At 46.8% G+C, this 15,030-nt stretch overlaps 1 protein-coding gene across 1 annotated transcript in view; it reads right to left on the reverse strand.

Moving 5' to 3' along the window:
* LOC116845641 (probable G-protein coupled receptor B0563.6) overlaps nt 1-15,030 on the reverse strand; it is a 48,515-nt gene that overhangs the window by 21,312 nt on the left and 12,173 nt on the right. Inside the window, exon 2 of the mRNA XM_032818584.1 lies at nt 6,259-7,002. Within this exon, the coding sequence (XP_032674475.1) occupies nt 6,259-6,466 (208 nt within the window). The 5' untranslated portion in view covers nt 6,467-7,002. The remainder of the gene's footprint in view (nt 1-6,258; nt 7,003-15,030) is intronic.

The following is a 15,030-nucleotide window of genomic DNA, read 5'->3' on the forward strand; positions in this document are numbered from 1 at the left end:
AAAAAAAATGTCACATTTTTAAATATGGTGTGCCAAGTTCACACAAGTGCGAATAACTCTGCCCACTGGACGTAGTCGGAACATGGCACGCGGGACGGGAACAAGATGATCTGCTGTTTAGTTCCCCGAAGATGTTGAGTTTAATATCTCCTACATCGTCGTGACGAATTCGCCATACGAGGGGACTCGTTAGATTTCCGGGAAGATTTCTTTTTTTATTCTCCAGGGAAGCTCTCCATCGAATCCCTCTTGCAGGAACGGTCCGCTTGAATTGTTTTTCTTTTCTTTTTTATCGATAGCCCACTCTCCGTCGTGTCGTGTACGAAATAAAGCTCATCTAAGCCGCGCGCCGTTTCCGATAGCGGCGAGACGCTTGATCGAAGATGGTTGGACGAGTTGAATCTCGCGTGAGGCCTTCTCCTTTGACGGATATTTGAGTTTCTTGCTGGGCAACGGGATATCGAGGTTAGCCTGACCCGCGAAACTCAAATTACATGGACGAGAGGAGTGAGAATGGACTGTCAGAATTTTATCCCGTCGTTCCTACGAATTTGGATTAACGTATCTCGCGTTACTCGTGTGTACGTGCGCGCGTGATGTGTCCCTGCGGGTGTTCCTCCCTCGCGGTTCTTTGACGAATCCGCATGCGATTCTTCTTCAGTAAAAACGTGTTCTTTTTCACGCGCGTCCCCGTGATATATAACGCTCCTGACAGGGAAGACCGCGGGTGCCACGCGTCACTGTTTTGCGGCTTTTGACATCGCATCCCTCTCGGAATTCATTTCAAAGGTTAAACAGAAACCCGGGTATACACGCACCCGATAAATTTTCTGTGTCACTTTAATCGGAAAAACTGTTATCCTACAATTTCGACTTGATTTATTCCTGTAGAGTTACCTTCTGCCTCGAGTCGAGTGCCTTCGCGTTCCGCGATTATTCATTCCGACGCAATTATAACGAGCACTTCTTGCCCGCGCCAATCTAATCGCGTGATTCTAATCGATCATGATCGATCAAGTTTCACGTCGCGTTGCGGTACGATCGTAATCCGCGGCGACTCGGTTCGTCCGTTCGTCCATACCGTCGTTTGCAGCGGAACCTCTGAATGAAGTTTGATTAGCCGTTGCTCGCGCGGGCTGCTAGTTAAATCATTAATCTTGATATAAACTCGATTATAAAAGTAGGTGAGAATTTTCGAGGTGGGAAGAGAGGGAAGGAAGGAAGACAGAAGTGTGTCAGTGCACCTCAGCAAGTTTCCTGATGGATACCGGGGATCAAGGACGTTTGAACCCGGTGCCGCGGAAACTCGGAAGGAGGCGATTAAAGTCCAGAATATACACATTCATATATATATATATATGTGTGTGTGTGTGTGTGTGTGTGTGTGTGTGTGTGTGTGTGTGTGTGTGTGTGTGTGTGTGTGTGTGTGTGTGTGTAGGTATATATGTATATATCGGTTATTGGAAATCGGGAGAGGTGAGGGAGAGCCTTTCGAAGAAGCTCCGAGCGCATCGACCCGCCATATCCCTCCGGTCTGTCTCGCTTCTGCCTGTCTCGTCGACCTCTAATCCTGTAAACCCCCCTAAGGCTGCGTTCGCAACACCTCGCGCGAGAAAACCGAGTAAAACGGAAATTTCGCGCGATCTCTCGCGCCCGGCTTACCTCCCGGGGTAACCCGCTCAAGTATCGATATCGAATCAGCGACACGCCGGGATCCGCGGGCTTCTCCATGGCGAATCTCCCCGGCGACGGGACGAAGCGATCTCGCGGAACGGAGTTCGTACAAAGAGATTTCCGTATACGGCATTATCGTGCGCTCGCATTCTTCTCGCGCAGTTTCACGCGGCTATCATATTGGAGGCGTGCAAAAGTCGGTCAGAATTTTAGCTATATCTTTTCTCATGAATAGTAACGAGACGGTACATGTGCCGTGTTTAATCAAGCTATCTGCCATCGCGCATTATCCGCCATTTTCTGCCGACTTGCAGCGAAATTATTAATGATACGACGATCATTTTTGCAAAGCCCCAATATACAGGGGATTTTTGTGCCCACAGCAAGATTCATATCAATTGTCAAGTACTCACGTACTCTGAATCTGCAGCTTCCATTTAAAAGGAAAAAACTGTTATTTTCTACATGTTTGATATATTTTTTTTCCTTTAGAATCACGTCCATCGAGTTGCACCACTTCATATCTTGACGTCATTTTGTTATTTATTCTCGATTGGCAACGAAATATGGATGACTTATTTTTCATCGTCGATGAAATACGATGAACGTGTTCCTCATCGAGAGGTCGAAATTATCCACGCGCTAATCCACCAGCGCAGCGTATCGGAGCAGAAAAGAGCGCGCGGAAGAATTAGTTTGCGGCCGGACTAGAGTCGGGCAAATGAAGCGAGCACTCGCGCAAGACAATGCGCTCTCTCGCAGTTCGCGTAACGGCGTGCCAGCATAAACCACTTAGAGTCGGATTTGCGCTCTTGCGGCGCGATTCCGTGTGCACGGAGCTTCGGGGCTATATTCCGCGGCTTTGCAGCTGCGAGTTAAGCGGAGGCTAGGCACATATACGCGGCGACGTGTTACGTGGGTGGCTCTAATCCTTAAGGAACCCGGCGATAAAGACGGTCGGGGACGTGCCCTCCGGAGTGTCGTGAATCCAACCCCATTCGGAAGGACGCGGCGCGGCGAAAATACCAAAATCGAATTGCCGAGTAATTTCCTCCCTAATGCACTGGCCTCGTTGCTCCGGAAACGTGCGCGGACGTCGGCGGCACCGCAAAAACCGCCGAATCTTCTGTCCCCGGGACGCCATGAGAGAAATAGAGAGAGAGAGAGAGAGAGAGAGAGAGAGAGAGAGAGGGAAGAAGAAGAGGGATGGAGAAAACTCGCCGGGATACGAGAGCGTTGAACGCGGACTGGCGCTGCAAACCTCCTCGTTGTTTTCGAAACGCCTCGACTTTCGACGAGAACGACCGTTCCGTCCCGTCCCGTATGCGCGATTCAATTTCACTGCGCTCGCCGCATTGAAAAATAAATTAGCCGTTTCGGGAGCGATCGTATTTTATCGTGTTTGCGATCCGCGATTTCGACGCGGCGGAAGTACGGGAGAAAGAATCGCGAGATGCAGACAGACATGCCGTTCTTAACTCTCCGCGTACAATCATATTTTCTGGAGCGTGCAGTATAATCTGGACCTGTCAGACCCGGGAGCAACTCTAAACTATTTTGTTAAAAATCAATATTTTTGGACACATTATTTTTCCAGAGATACAGCCTTAGCTGCTAGATAGCAGTGCAATAAAATAAAAATCTAGCAGATTTTAAATAATAATTTAATTAATAATTTAGATTTAATTTGGATTTAATTAATAAAAATTAGATTTAATTATTTTAAAAATCTGCTAGATTTTTATTTTATTGCACTACTATCTATTTAATTTTTAGCTAGATTTGCGTTATTTGGAAATTGTGTCTCGTTTTCTCTTGTCTCGAAAGGTGGAAGTCGACGTTTAATACGTTTAGTATCAAGTGGACGTACTTGGCTTGCTTCGGCCGAATATCGGGATATTTTCGACCGGAAGTAACGGCCTTGTCGAAATTAATTGATTTCATTCCCGCCTCGAACATATTTCCCGTTAATCCACTTACGATAATTAACTCGGCATCGAACTGCGTGGCAACAAGTTCGACGACGCTACTACGACAGATCGTTCTTCTGCGAGGCTATTAATACTTAAGGGCGATGTGTGCGCTAATGGATGAAATCGTGGGCGGCCACCACAAATAATGGCGCGACGCGAAAAAATAAGCCGAAGGCCGGCCGTCGTGTAACGCGCTCGGAATCTCAGTTGTAGTAGGAAAATCGCGATTGCTTTGGCCTCGTCTCAAAACGCCAGTCTATTTGGCGATATTTTCGCGACGCGAAGAGAACGCGCGCCCGATGTTTATCGGTCGCCGCACGCGTGCAGCGTTCGACGAACTGTGGTTGGTCGTCGTTAATCCTTCCGCTGCGCGAAGTTATTATTCGCAGCCTCAAAAATAAGCCCCCCATTTATGATCGACGCATACGTGCCGAAAACTGATAAAAACAAATTAAACAACAGCTTATTATTTTCCAAATGTCACGATGTGCGACTGTTCAGAATTTACATGTAATCTACGTGTCAATTATTAACAAAGCAGAACATGCGTGTAAAATTGCTCGTTCCTTCTTTCGGGAACTTTCCTCTCGCGATTTAATGAATCTACCATTCAGTAGCCCGTTTCCTCTTTCGATTGTCAAAATGGTAACTGTTATTAAGGAATATCTAACATTCCAATACACCTAAAAAAAATAATTTGGCCTCAGCGGAATTCCGTGAACACCAGAAGATTTTATACATGGTTTACGAGAATTCTTCTAACACCAAATGGAAAATATTCCAGACTCAGTAATCTTAAAGTTAGAGAAATTCTGTCTTTTATTTCCAGCGCAAGTCTTAATAGAAATTTCTTCAAGGGAATTCCGCTTCAGTGAACATACATATACCTCTTGATTTAAAAGCAAAAAAGAAGTTGGTATAATATCTACTTTTAATAAAAGCTTTCATCTCGAATATGGGATCGCGCGAAAAAACATCCTTGAAATCAGAGTTCGTGTTTCTGTCTGGATGTGTCGAAGCGCGTACATAGTGGCATTTTTGGTTGAAGCGCGTCGCAGCGGAAAGTTGAGCTTAGATCGTCGGCGTTAATTACCGAGTGGAATGTTTATTTTCGAGGTAAGACGAGATCCGCGCCTACTAATCCAACACTCGACGGGCCGAAATCGCTCGCCGCAACGTGCCGCGTATTTCCGAACGGATCTGCGTCACGTTTACGTGTCCAATCGCGTTGTTGTTCATCGAAGCCATCGCGATGAATATTGATCGCCGGCCGTGTGCACGATGAAAAATGAACGAAAGTGTAACGATCGCGGAGCTAATCGAGAGTAATGCCCGTCTTTTCCCGGCCGGGAAGTCGCTCCGTCAGTTGCGCGGCGCGTAACGGTCGAGTTTTCCGCGCTTCCTGAGAATATCTCTCGACGGGCGATTCCGCGGGATACGAGACGACCTCTTCGCGCGACCCCGGACGGAGTGTTTTCTCCGTAAGCAAGGGCGAGGAGTAAAACGAGAAAAGGTCGAGGGCGTTTAAAATTTTCTTAAGTAAGTCCGCCGCTGAAAGCACGCGCGCGCGTATGATCGTCCAATTTACATTAAGGGAACAGAAATGCTATAAAGTGCAGTATTTCATCCCGAGACCTCACCTAAAAACTGCTACTCAGTTATTCGGAATAAAAAATAACTTTTAATGGAATGTTTGTCTTGTTATAAATATATTCTCCTCGCCAATTTGCGTAGGAAAGTATTGAGGTAAAAAATAAAATAGAAAAAAGAAATATATATAATATTTTATCTGAATATATCTTGAGATACACAAAGACTAAATGTTTCGTAAAATATCCATTTTCTGTTGATTTTGCCGTAATATTTATACGCGCGAGATGATTTGAAGAGTAAATAAGAGGAAAATGTAAGACGAAGTAGCGCCTGAGATATACTTTGCTATGTGGAATGAACACCACTACTCGTAATTCCGTTTCTTCTTTCCTTTCGGTGGCCAGTTCCGTCGTGAAAATTTTTGCGAATAATCGCCGGCGCGGCGATTATCTCAATAATTTTCACTAACGATCTGCTCGAACGTGCAATGTTCGCGGGCACGTCCGGTGATGCAAGCTGCCCGTGGAAAATAATGCAGCCCGCTTCGTCCCGATATTACATAAATACGGAATAACTTTACTGAGAGGTGTTACCACCATTCTCTGCTAATGGCGCGCCGCTTCTTCTTCCTTCTTTCGTCTCCTGTTTCAGCGCGCAACCTAGCCTTCTCGGCCGTCTAAAAAGACGTTAGCTACGCGAACAGGCTGCCTTCAGACTCATTTTTCGTTAGCCTAAGCTCGTTTCCGTGTCGCGTCGCCGAGATAATGCTCTTCTCCCGTTGTCGATAATACGATTTTGTCCGGCCCCGTGTCGGCCGTTTCTCTTTTGCGAAAAAATAAATAACGCTCTCGGCGCGCCGCGTGGGAAATCCCAAAGAGAAATTTGCGCGAATTCAGCCCACGGCATATTTTAGTCATTCAATTCGGAGTCCGCGGAGTGAACGAGTGAAATTTTTATTTCACTCGTAAAAACGTCGAAAGTACGGGAAACTTTAAAGAAAGAGACGGGTGGCGCTCACCTCTCATGTAGATGTAAGCGGCGCCGCGCATGTTCCTCCTCGTGAGAACGACGAGATTCAGGATGTTGCCGATGATGCCGAGGCAACAAATGGTTGGCATCACGATACCGTAACTGACTCTTCTCAGAGCCGGCGTTCGAGGATCCTCCATGTCTTCCAGCAGCAGGCAGATATTCCGAACGTCGCTTGTATTGAACACGTCCACCATCTTGCCGTTCTCTCTTCAGCGCCTCTCACAACTCGCGATAAGTTTGTCCGTGCCGCGAGCCCATCTTCTCTCGTTCGGCCATCGCGCGCGCATTTCGCAGTTAGCTTAAGGGAGCGCTTCCTTCAACGAGTTTCTGCGCGACGTCGCAGCCCGGCGGCATTTCACGCGACCCCGAAATCGCGGTTACGAAACGAAACTTTGAGAAGATGCGAATCGAAGGAGAACCCGACGACGATCGTCCCTCTTGTCGAATAGGCACCGATTTGGCGATACGCGGCGGTCGTGTATCGTGCGCATCCGTCAAAAATACACCTGTCACGCAACAGGTGTGGCAAAAGTTTCATTCTACCGTGGGCACCATGCGCGAGTTTAGAAGTCCGAGCGAGAGTCCGTCGGCCCCGAATAAGCGGCTTTACCGCCCCTCCCCCTCCACCGATATCCGCGACTGCTTATTTCACCGAGGAATCTGAACGTGTTCTCCTTGACAATTTGTACGCCGGCATCTTCAAGCGGCAGCTGCGCTACGCCGAACTATCCTGAAAACAAACAGTCGTCCGTGAATGCATTCGTCGCAATCGTCACTTGTTTATTCGTTCGGGTAGTTTCATATAATATTTTCTATCATAAAAAGTGACATAATTGAATGCTTTTATGCTCATATAAATAGACAATTGGAAAAAGATCGCGTTTGGATAAGAGTGACTTAAAATTTTGCTTTTAAGATTCAATAAGTTTCGCGAAGTTTAATGATTCTCTAATAGGTCAATTTTCCTCGATATAAGTTCTCCTCGACAGAGGAATTTGTATTCCGCACCATTCTTGGTTCATTGAATATGACACTTATTGAGTAATATAAATTTATTCGAGAAATTCCTGTCTGTCGCATCACGTATTCTCCATAAATTCGCGCTGCCGAATTCGCGGGGGCTGCAAAAATGCGGGATGATTGGAAGTAAAATCGAACATCCCCTGTCGCGAAAGGCACGCTAATGAATCGGGCTTCAGGCGTGATTCTTCGCTTCTCGCCGGTTTTCTCCCCGTTGCTTGCCGCACAAGGCAAGCCCGAGAAATGCAGAGCAGCGCGCCGCGCCCCGTCTCGCGCGTCGAAGGAAGGAAATCGTTGCACCCGCGCGGATTTAGATTCAGGCGTCGACTCCCCCACTTCCGGATTTCGAGAGTTTGCGGTTCGAGAAACGGCTGAAATTCAGATCCCGGACGAAAATGGATAGCGCGCTCGTCCGCCGACCACCCTCGGCAACCCTCTTGGGCGACTCCCTTCGGGCAACGGTGGCGGTCCCACTCCAGAGTGTCGCCAGCCCAGTTTATATTCAAGACGTTCGTGTCCCCGCGCGCGCGAGTTCCGTTCGTGGCGAAATATTCCTCTCTGTCTCTCTCTGTCTGTCTCTTTCTCTCTCTCTTTCTCTCTCTCTCTCTCTCTCTCTCTCTCTCTCTCTCGGCGGAGGTCAGAGGGCGATTAAAAAGGGGAACCACGTCGCCTTGAATATAATTTTGGCGTGTTGTCCTCTGTCCGAGTTCCCGACGAAAATGCTTCCCGACGGCGCTTCCCGATCTCCGCGCCTACCGTCCGTATCCGACGATTCGCCATCAAAGCGAAATAGTAAAGCGCACCCTCTGTCCCACCGCGCGCAAAGTTTGCGATCGAGGCAGCCCCAGGAAGTTGAGGCGCGGGATCGCGTTGCACACTGGTGACGTCCGCGGACGGACGCGATTCGGGAACTTCCTCCTACGAGAAGTATATTCCGCCGCACGAGTTTCCGGCAGATATGAGTTGAAAATCGATTTTCCGCGACCGTCAGCAAAATATTCGCTTCAGTTTCTTATCGTGTCGACTCGCGCGCAGCTTCCTATTGTGTGTCGGTTTCCTCCCTTCTCTCATTCTCCCCGAATATTTACAAAATATCTACAATTACAATGATATTCTCTCTGATTAATCGCCTTTTCCTTACGGTCGCCGAATTGAGGCAATACGGGAAAGAATATCGGGACTACATATATCCGCTAGCGATCGTCGTTTTGTCAGAAAGCAAACATGTTTTTTCCTTCTCCAAGAGTCAAGATCGAAACCGCTGTCCACAGTTGTCCCCTGCTCCTTAAATAAAACGTGCCGTCTTGTGGAACCCTCGAGGATCGTAAACGAAATTGCGTACTCCCGGCGTCTCGACACATCAGACTAGTCTAAGAGCGAGATTTAGATATTTAGGTCCTTCCGAATTAACAGCGTCTGAGCGCTGTTCTCGTATTTCATTCGATCATTGTGTAAACCGTCGCAATTAGACCGAATAAATTCGCACGAATTTATCGGAATCAGCGGTTCTTTCCTTCGGCTCGTCACTCCGCGAGGTGCGAAACAATCGGCGAGTTGAGCGAAATAATCAACTGGCCGTCGTGAACTCGAGAATGACAGCTTGAACCGGATCGCTAGCCCGGACGCGGAGATTACTCAAGCTTCCGCGTGTAGCGGGGGATTACCGGGATTAATCCACAACGTCCTATCCCCGACTTCGGGGATAACGTCCTGCAAATCCGCGCGTTTTACGCTTTGCTTCGCAAATGTTTCCCGACGCGCGCGCTCTCTCTCCTGCAAGATCAACGAGAACGAACCGAAGGGTATCGCGAATTCTCTCAATGGCGAGCAAATACGGGAATACGCGCCTCCCGTCGTTTCGCAGATAGCTTATCGATCACTTAACCGAGATACGTCAGTCTCGTTGCTCACCGGCACAAATCCTTTATATCATCTTTCCTTGTCCTCTTTTGCTCTCTCTCTCTCTCTCTCCCTCCCTCTCTCTCTCTTTCTCTGTTTCTCTTTCTCTCTTCGTGCGGATCGCGTGAAAAGACGAGTTTACGGTGTAATAGACCCTCCCCAGGTATAAGCTGTAAAATCGCGGTCGGTAGACCGTCAAATTGCAGCCCCGGCTGGCTGATGGAACAAGGCGGGCAGATGAGATCTCTCGTTCGCTCTCTCTACCTTTCTCTCTCTATCTCGCAAGTTTCCGAAACTCGAGAAGACGTGACGGATTTTTTAAGTACAATTACGAACGCGTTACCTTTCGTTCGCGCGATATTCGAGGGATGAAGCGGAGCGGCGCGTAAGCGGCTCGTAGTAGGTAGGTTGCGACGAGTACCTGATGAATTATTCCGTCGAATTACGTCGCGCGACAAACGTATGATTACCGCGTGCCATTTGAATATTATTATCATAATGTTAGGAAAATATTCGAAATTGGCGGGCTCGCGGGAGATCCGAGGGATTAAAAGTTGTATTCGCGCAGGGCGAGAGGGAGAGACGGCTCTTGATATTCAAATGTCGCTCCAGCGAAAAACCGCTTCCTTCAAAGTGAGATGTGCTCTCTGCTCGCGACGAGAGGTCGGGAGAAGTCAAAGTTGCGCGCACTGATTGTAAATTACTCATATTAGCATTGGTGTCACGAATTTTCTTTCTTCTTGACAGTTCTTACAATACAACGGCTGCAATCGTAAAAATATCAATCAGACTACTATCAACATTTTTAAGCATCCCATGCACAGTTGTGTTATTTTGAATAATTATTCCTTTGTCATAGTTGTACAATATCTAACAACTTCGATTTGTGACCATAATTCAGTTTTCGTTTTTGATCAAAAATTTTTAGCGCAACTATATTGATCCTACAAATAATGGCTGAGAAAAGAGCGGTGTCAGAAAGTTATTTAGAGGGTTTCACAAGACTCTTGGGACGAAAATATTGGCATGCTCGTCCAGGATTAAAAGAGGACTAGCACTTTAATTAAATAATTAAGAAGTCGTTAAATTAAAGTAATACAATTAAGATTTAAGTCAAGGGTTTCCATAATCAAGTCGCTTTGCGAGAACTCGAACGAAAGTCGAGGAACGCGCGGAGATGAGAAACTTTTTACGCGCCGATGAGGCTGATCGACAGCTCTCCGGTTTGACGAACGCTCTTTGAGTTCACCCTCGCGAATTGATGGCTCGCTATCTTATCGCGAATCAGGTCGTGACCAAGTCGCCCGACTGGCCGAATACTGTTCGTAATTGCTATCGCCTGGGAAAAGTGCGTCGTTGACTCCACGACGCGCAGAACTTTCGTTCCCTTCGGTATGATTCGTAGATTCGTCGATACGCGTGGAAGTTTCCCATGAAAGTTGACGCGCCCTCTGCGACACACAAGGACACACGACCGTCGCCGTTGCGCTCTCGATCTTCACGTGATTCTCGATAGTTGACTTTCCCTCTTGATCGAGTTTACTCGCTCGAATTCGCGGTTCCGCTCGAGCCGACAGGAAATCGTCCTCATCGCGCCGATAATCCTCGGTGCAAACCTCCTTCTCCTCCTCCTCCCTCTCCCCCTCCTCCTCCTGCGGAAGTTTCGCGAGGACGAGTGGAGTGCAGGGTGGGTGGAGCGGGCGCATCTCGTGCACACATACACACAGCATTACCGCGAACGAGAGCGTGGGTCGTTATGCTAAAACGTTGCAATTCGATCCGCGTTGCGTACACACCGCGCGCGTCACCTGTTATCCGCGTCACCGCACGTGTGTACGTAGCAGCAGCGACGCGCGTGCACACACGCCGCTTGGAAAATACGCCGACGATAAATCATGGAGCTGCTGTGCCACGGGAACAACAGCTCGTCGCGAAGGGCTTTAACGTAAGAACGAGGCGGCTGCAAACTTCTCGTATAAACGATTTCCTATTAGCTGAGCTGTTGTCCGCGCAACAACAAAGCCTCAACTGCGCGTGAACGGAGCAACTGAAGCTCGAGATATCTCGCGCAGAAATAAATACTATTTATGTTTATTACTTTAGCAATTTGTTAGTTACTTAACTAAAATTATGTAAAATTATGAATGATATCATTTTCAATCAGTGGTGGAAAGATACTTTCAATGTCGATAAACTGCAGCAGATATCCAATGACAAAATTTATCTTTTGAGAAACATCAAAAAAATTAATTCTTGTGTTAGATGAGTTGTAAAAGTTGCAAAAGTCGTTGAAAAATGATGCAACCTTTCTCGCCGCGTTTCTATCTTCCATACCTATTGCGTTTCCTTTTCTCATGCCCTTCTTTTTCGCCTCCCTTATTTAGTCCCGAGGGTCGCATTACCAGACCACCGATATATATGTCGCGAAAGTAGAATGCGCGTGCCGGATTTCAACCGCGGGGAACCACTCGAATTCTAGACGAGCGGGACCGCTTTTATTATCGTCTGAATGACCGTACTCGAGAGCCTCGCGAGAAAAATACGCGAGGGGAAAATGTAGGAGGCGCCGACGAATGCACGGCAGTTAATATTTCGGCGCGCAGAGCGCGACGTGCAGCGATGGAGGAAACGTAGAGAACGGACGGATAGCGGGGCTGCCGTGTCGCGGAATTGACACGTGGTGCGCAAAAGTCCCGCAGGAAACTTTGCAATTTCCTCGACCACGTGCGCTCGCGCGCGCCCGTGCGCGAGGGAGCAGTGTGTTTCGCGGCAGGGTGACAAACTCCCACAAGTTTCGCCTCTAGTCCTCCTTCCTCGCCCTCTTTCTCTCTGACTTCCTCTGACTTTCCTCCTCCTTCGTGCGGCAGCTGCGACTTAAAATACACAGCGACGAAGAGGGAGGAAACTCGGCCATGCAGGCGGATATTATGCATTCGCCTTCTACGCGAATGTCGCGGTCCTTCTGCGGGACCGCCGAAATGTACCAAGCAAGATACGTTCCGCCGATTCGGGGGGAACGAATCGAAACGATTTTACGTTTACGACGCGTCTTTGCGCTACTCGCGGTATTAGCATAAATTCCACACAGAGTCGGTCGTATTTCGTGACGCCGCTCCCCCACGAAGAAACTTCTCGTCCAGTTTTTCTTTGCGAACTCCTCCGCGCCTTTCTATCGTTGTTTTCTTGCTGAGGTACGTGACTCTTTGATTCTCCAGTGGTTTCAGATAATGTCGATAAATAGATCACAGTGCCATGTATGTTTTATTTTGTTAATGCTGTTTCGCGTAATCTGCAATTTTTTTAATCGCATAGTACTTTACGAAGATTATTTTGTTAAATATATATATTTTTCGGAATCATACAGATTTAAGTAACTAATAAAACTCACGAAAACAAACATAAGAGTATTATTGCTGATAGCACCAATCACGGCTGCAGTCACATGATTAGCAACGCGTAGAAAATCTCAAAATCGTAATGTTTGCAATGTCTTGACATTGTCTATTATTAATTTTTGCATATAGACTCCTCTGTATAATTTGACGAAAGAATTAGTTTTCAGACAAAAAATCAGGGAAAGAAATTATTTCCTTTCTTTTTTTTTAATTATATCTTGTTACCACTAAAAACGGGAAAATTGACGTTTTGCAATATCACAAATTGCTGTGCTAAAGTTGCATAATATCCGATTTTCAATTTAATTCCAAGACAATTGATATTACAATCGATATTTGTCGCGATTGATCCTTATGTCGTAAAAGAAGGAATTTATATATATCGAGAGCGCGGGAGTTTCTACTTTCTAACGGTTCCTAGCTGACGTCGCTATGAGTCCTACGAGGGAAAATATCGACGGCTGTATCGAGTCGGCGTGCTCTCGATCGGCGCTCTGCGCCGTTTAGGCCCGATCTACAATAGATGGAGTAAGGAGTAGGAGTAAAGCGTCGTCTACAATATGCGGGGTAAGCTTGGAGTAAGAAGTAAGCCGTAAGAATTGGCCAATCGTAATCGATTATTATAAAAATAATCGTCTATGATTGGTTAATTCTTACGGTTTACTACATATTGTAGACGACGCTTAAGACGAAATGAAAATAATTTATTCGCTTACTCCCTTACTCCAGCTCCTTACTTCAGCTCTTACTTCTTAATTCAGGCTTACTCCATGTGATGTAGACGGGCAAACTTTATTGTAGATCGGCTCTAAGCGAAATAAATTATTTATATTTCGTCTTATTCCTACTCCTATTCCTTACTTCATCTATTGTAGATCGGGCCTTAAAGTCCGCCGTTCAATGGCTGTGTTTACGCGAAGTGGCAGCAGGACCGGTAAGCGGTCTTGCTCCCACCACTGCGCCGCGTCAGCTGGGCGCGCGCACGCCAATCAGCTGTTCGAGCACGTGGTCCGCCAAGCACGTGCTCAGCCATTCGCTCTACAGATTCTCGCGCGCGCCGCAAGACGACGCCAGCGTACGCTAGCATTGAGTGTAAAGGCCATCACACACAAAATTCCTTAAGAACTTAAAACGTAAGCGTAAAGAAATCGACCAATCCCAATCGAGCACTCGGCTCTTCGTAACCTCTCCATTATTACGAAGAGCCGAATACTCGATTGGGATTGGTCGATTTAAGTTCTTACGGAATTTTGTGTGTGATGGCCTTAAAGGCCCGAAACAAACGAATCGAAACGGGCAATAAAGTGCGATTTTTTCGATGCGCGTGTTATTCTTGGTTTATTGTTAATTCTAAAAAAACCGACTAAATGTCGTGACAGATTAATTCGGGAGATTCTTTATATACGAGTAACACTTTTCACTCGCAACGAAATCAAAATTATCTTATTATACGATTTTAAAAATTGAAATTTACTAAAAGATTAAGAAATAGAGATAATTACAAACTAAAAGTTTGGAGCAAAGTAATGAGTGCGAAAAACAGCGTGCAAAATAAGAATACTCTGTAAACAATTATTTCGTGTATTTATGTTTGTTAGGATGTTGTGTTTGTTGTTTTAACATCTATTGATCAATTAAGGTTTCAGCTATATTTCTGGATCACAATTGCCGACGTATCGAGAGTTAAATTAAGGTGCAAGTAATTTAATGACTAAATGAAATATTGGAGATATTCTCGCAATCAGTCCTCACTCATCTTCGTGGTCGCGACGGTTGACTCGCTATTTCTCACGCGTTAATTTGAAGCGGTGCAGAAGAAACAGCGGCGGCGGGGTGTATCGCGGAGACCAAAGTTCATCGCGAGAAACTTGGCAGTCGCTGCTCGCGACAAAGCTGTCGCGCATTCTTGGTCTTTCCGTTGTTTCTTTTAGCCGAGCAACTGGAGGGGACGCCGCGGGCGTAATTGAAAAATGAAAGCCCGTCGTCCTACACGATATGAATAAACCGATGCTACGCGGCTCCCGCGAGAGAGTGTTACAGAGATAGAAATTTATCTTCCGAGTTGTGAGGAACAGTCGCCGGAGTCTGCAGGAAAGAAGATTTATCTCGGCGGGGACGTGAGACGACGAAGTGTTTCACGGCGGCGATGAGATCTAATTTATTCCCTCGCATATTGCGCATTATTTATCGTGTGACTCGCTCACCGCGCGCTGTAGCCGCCGACGGAAATATATACATGGAATTAATTACTCGTTATTGGTGTGTGCGCTTCAATTCACGGCGACTCGCGATTTGCATGTCACAATTCGCGTGATTCTTGGACAGATTCGCGCGCCACTTCCGTAAATTCTTTTTTCATCTCGTTCATCGTCGGATATTTGAGTTTCCGCGCGGAACGCACTGGCATCTCGAGTGGCTCTGTTTTCATGGGCGCTCTTTTTCGC

Source organism: Odontomachus brunneus, unplaced genomic scaffold (assembly GCF_010583005.1).
Source record: "Odontomachus brunneus isolate Ranch 3 - 2012 unplaced genomic scaffold, Obru_v1 Obru_scaffold_054, whole genome shotgun sequence".
Classification (NCBI taxonomy): Eukaryota; Metazoa; Arthropoda; class Insecta; order Hymenoptera; family Formicidae; genus Odontomachus; species Odontomachus brunneus.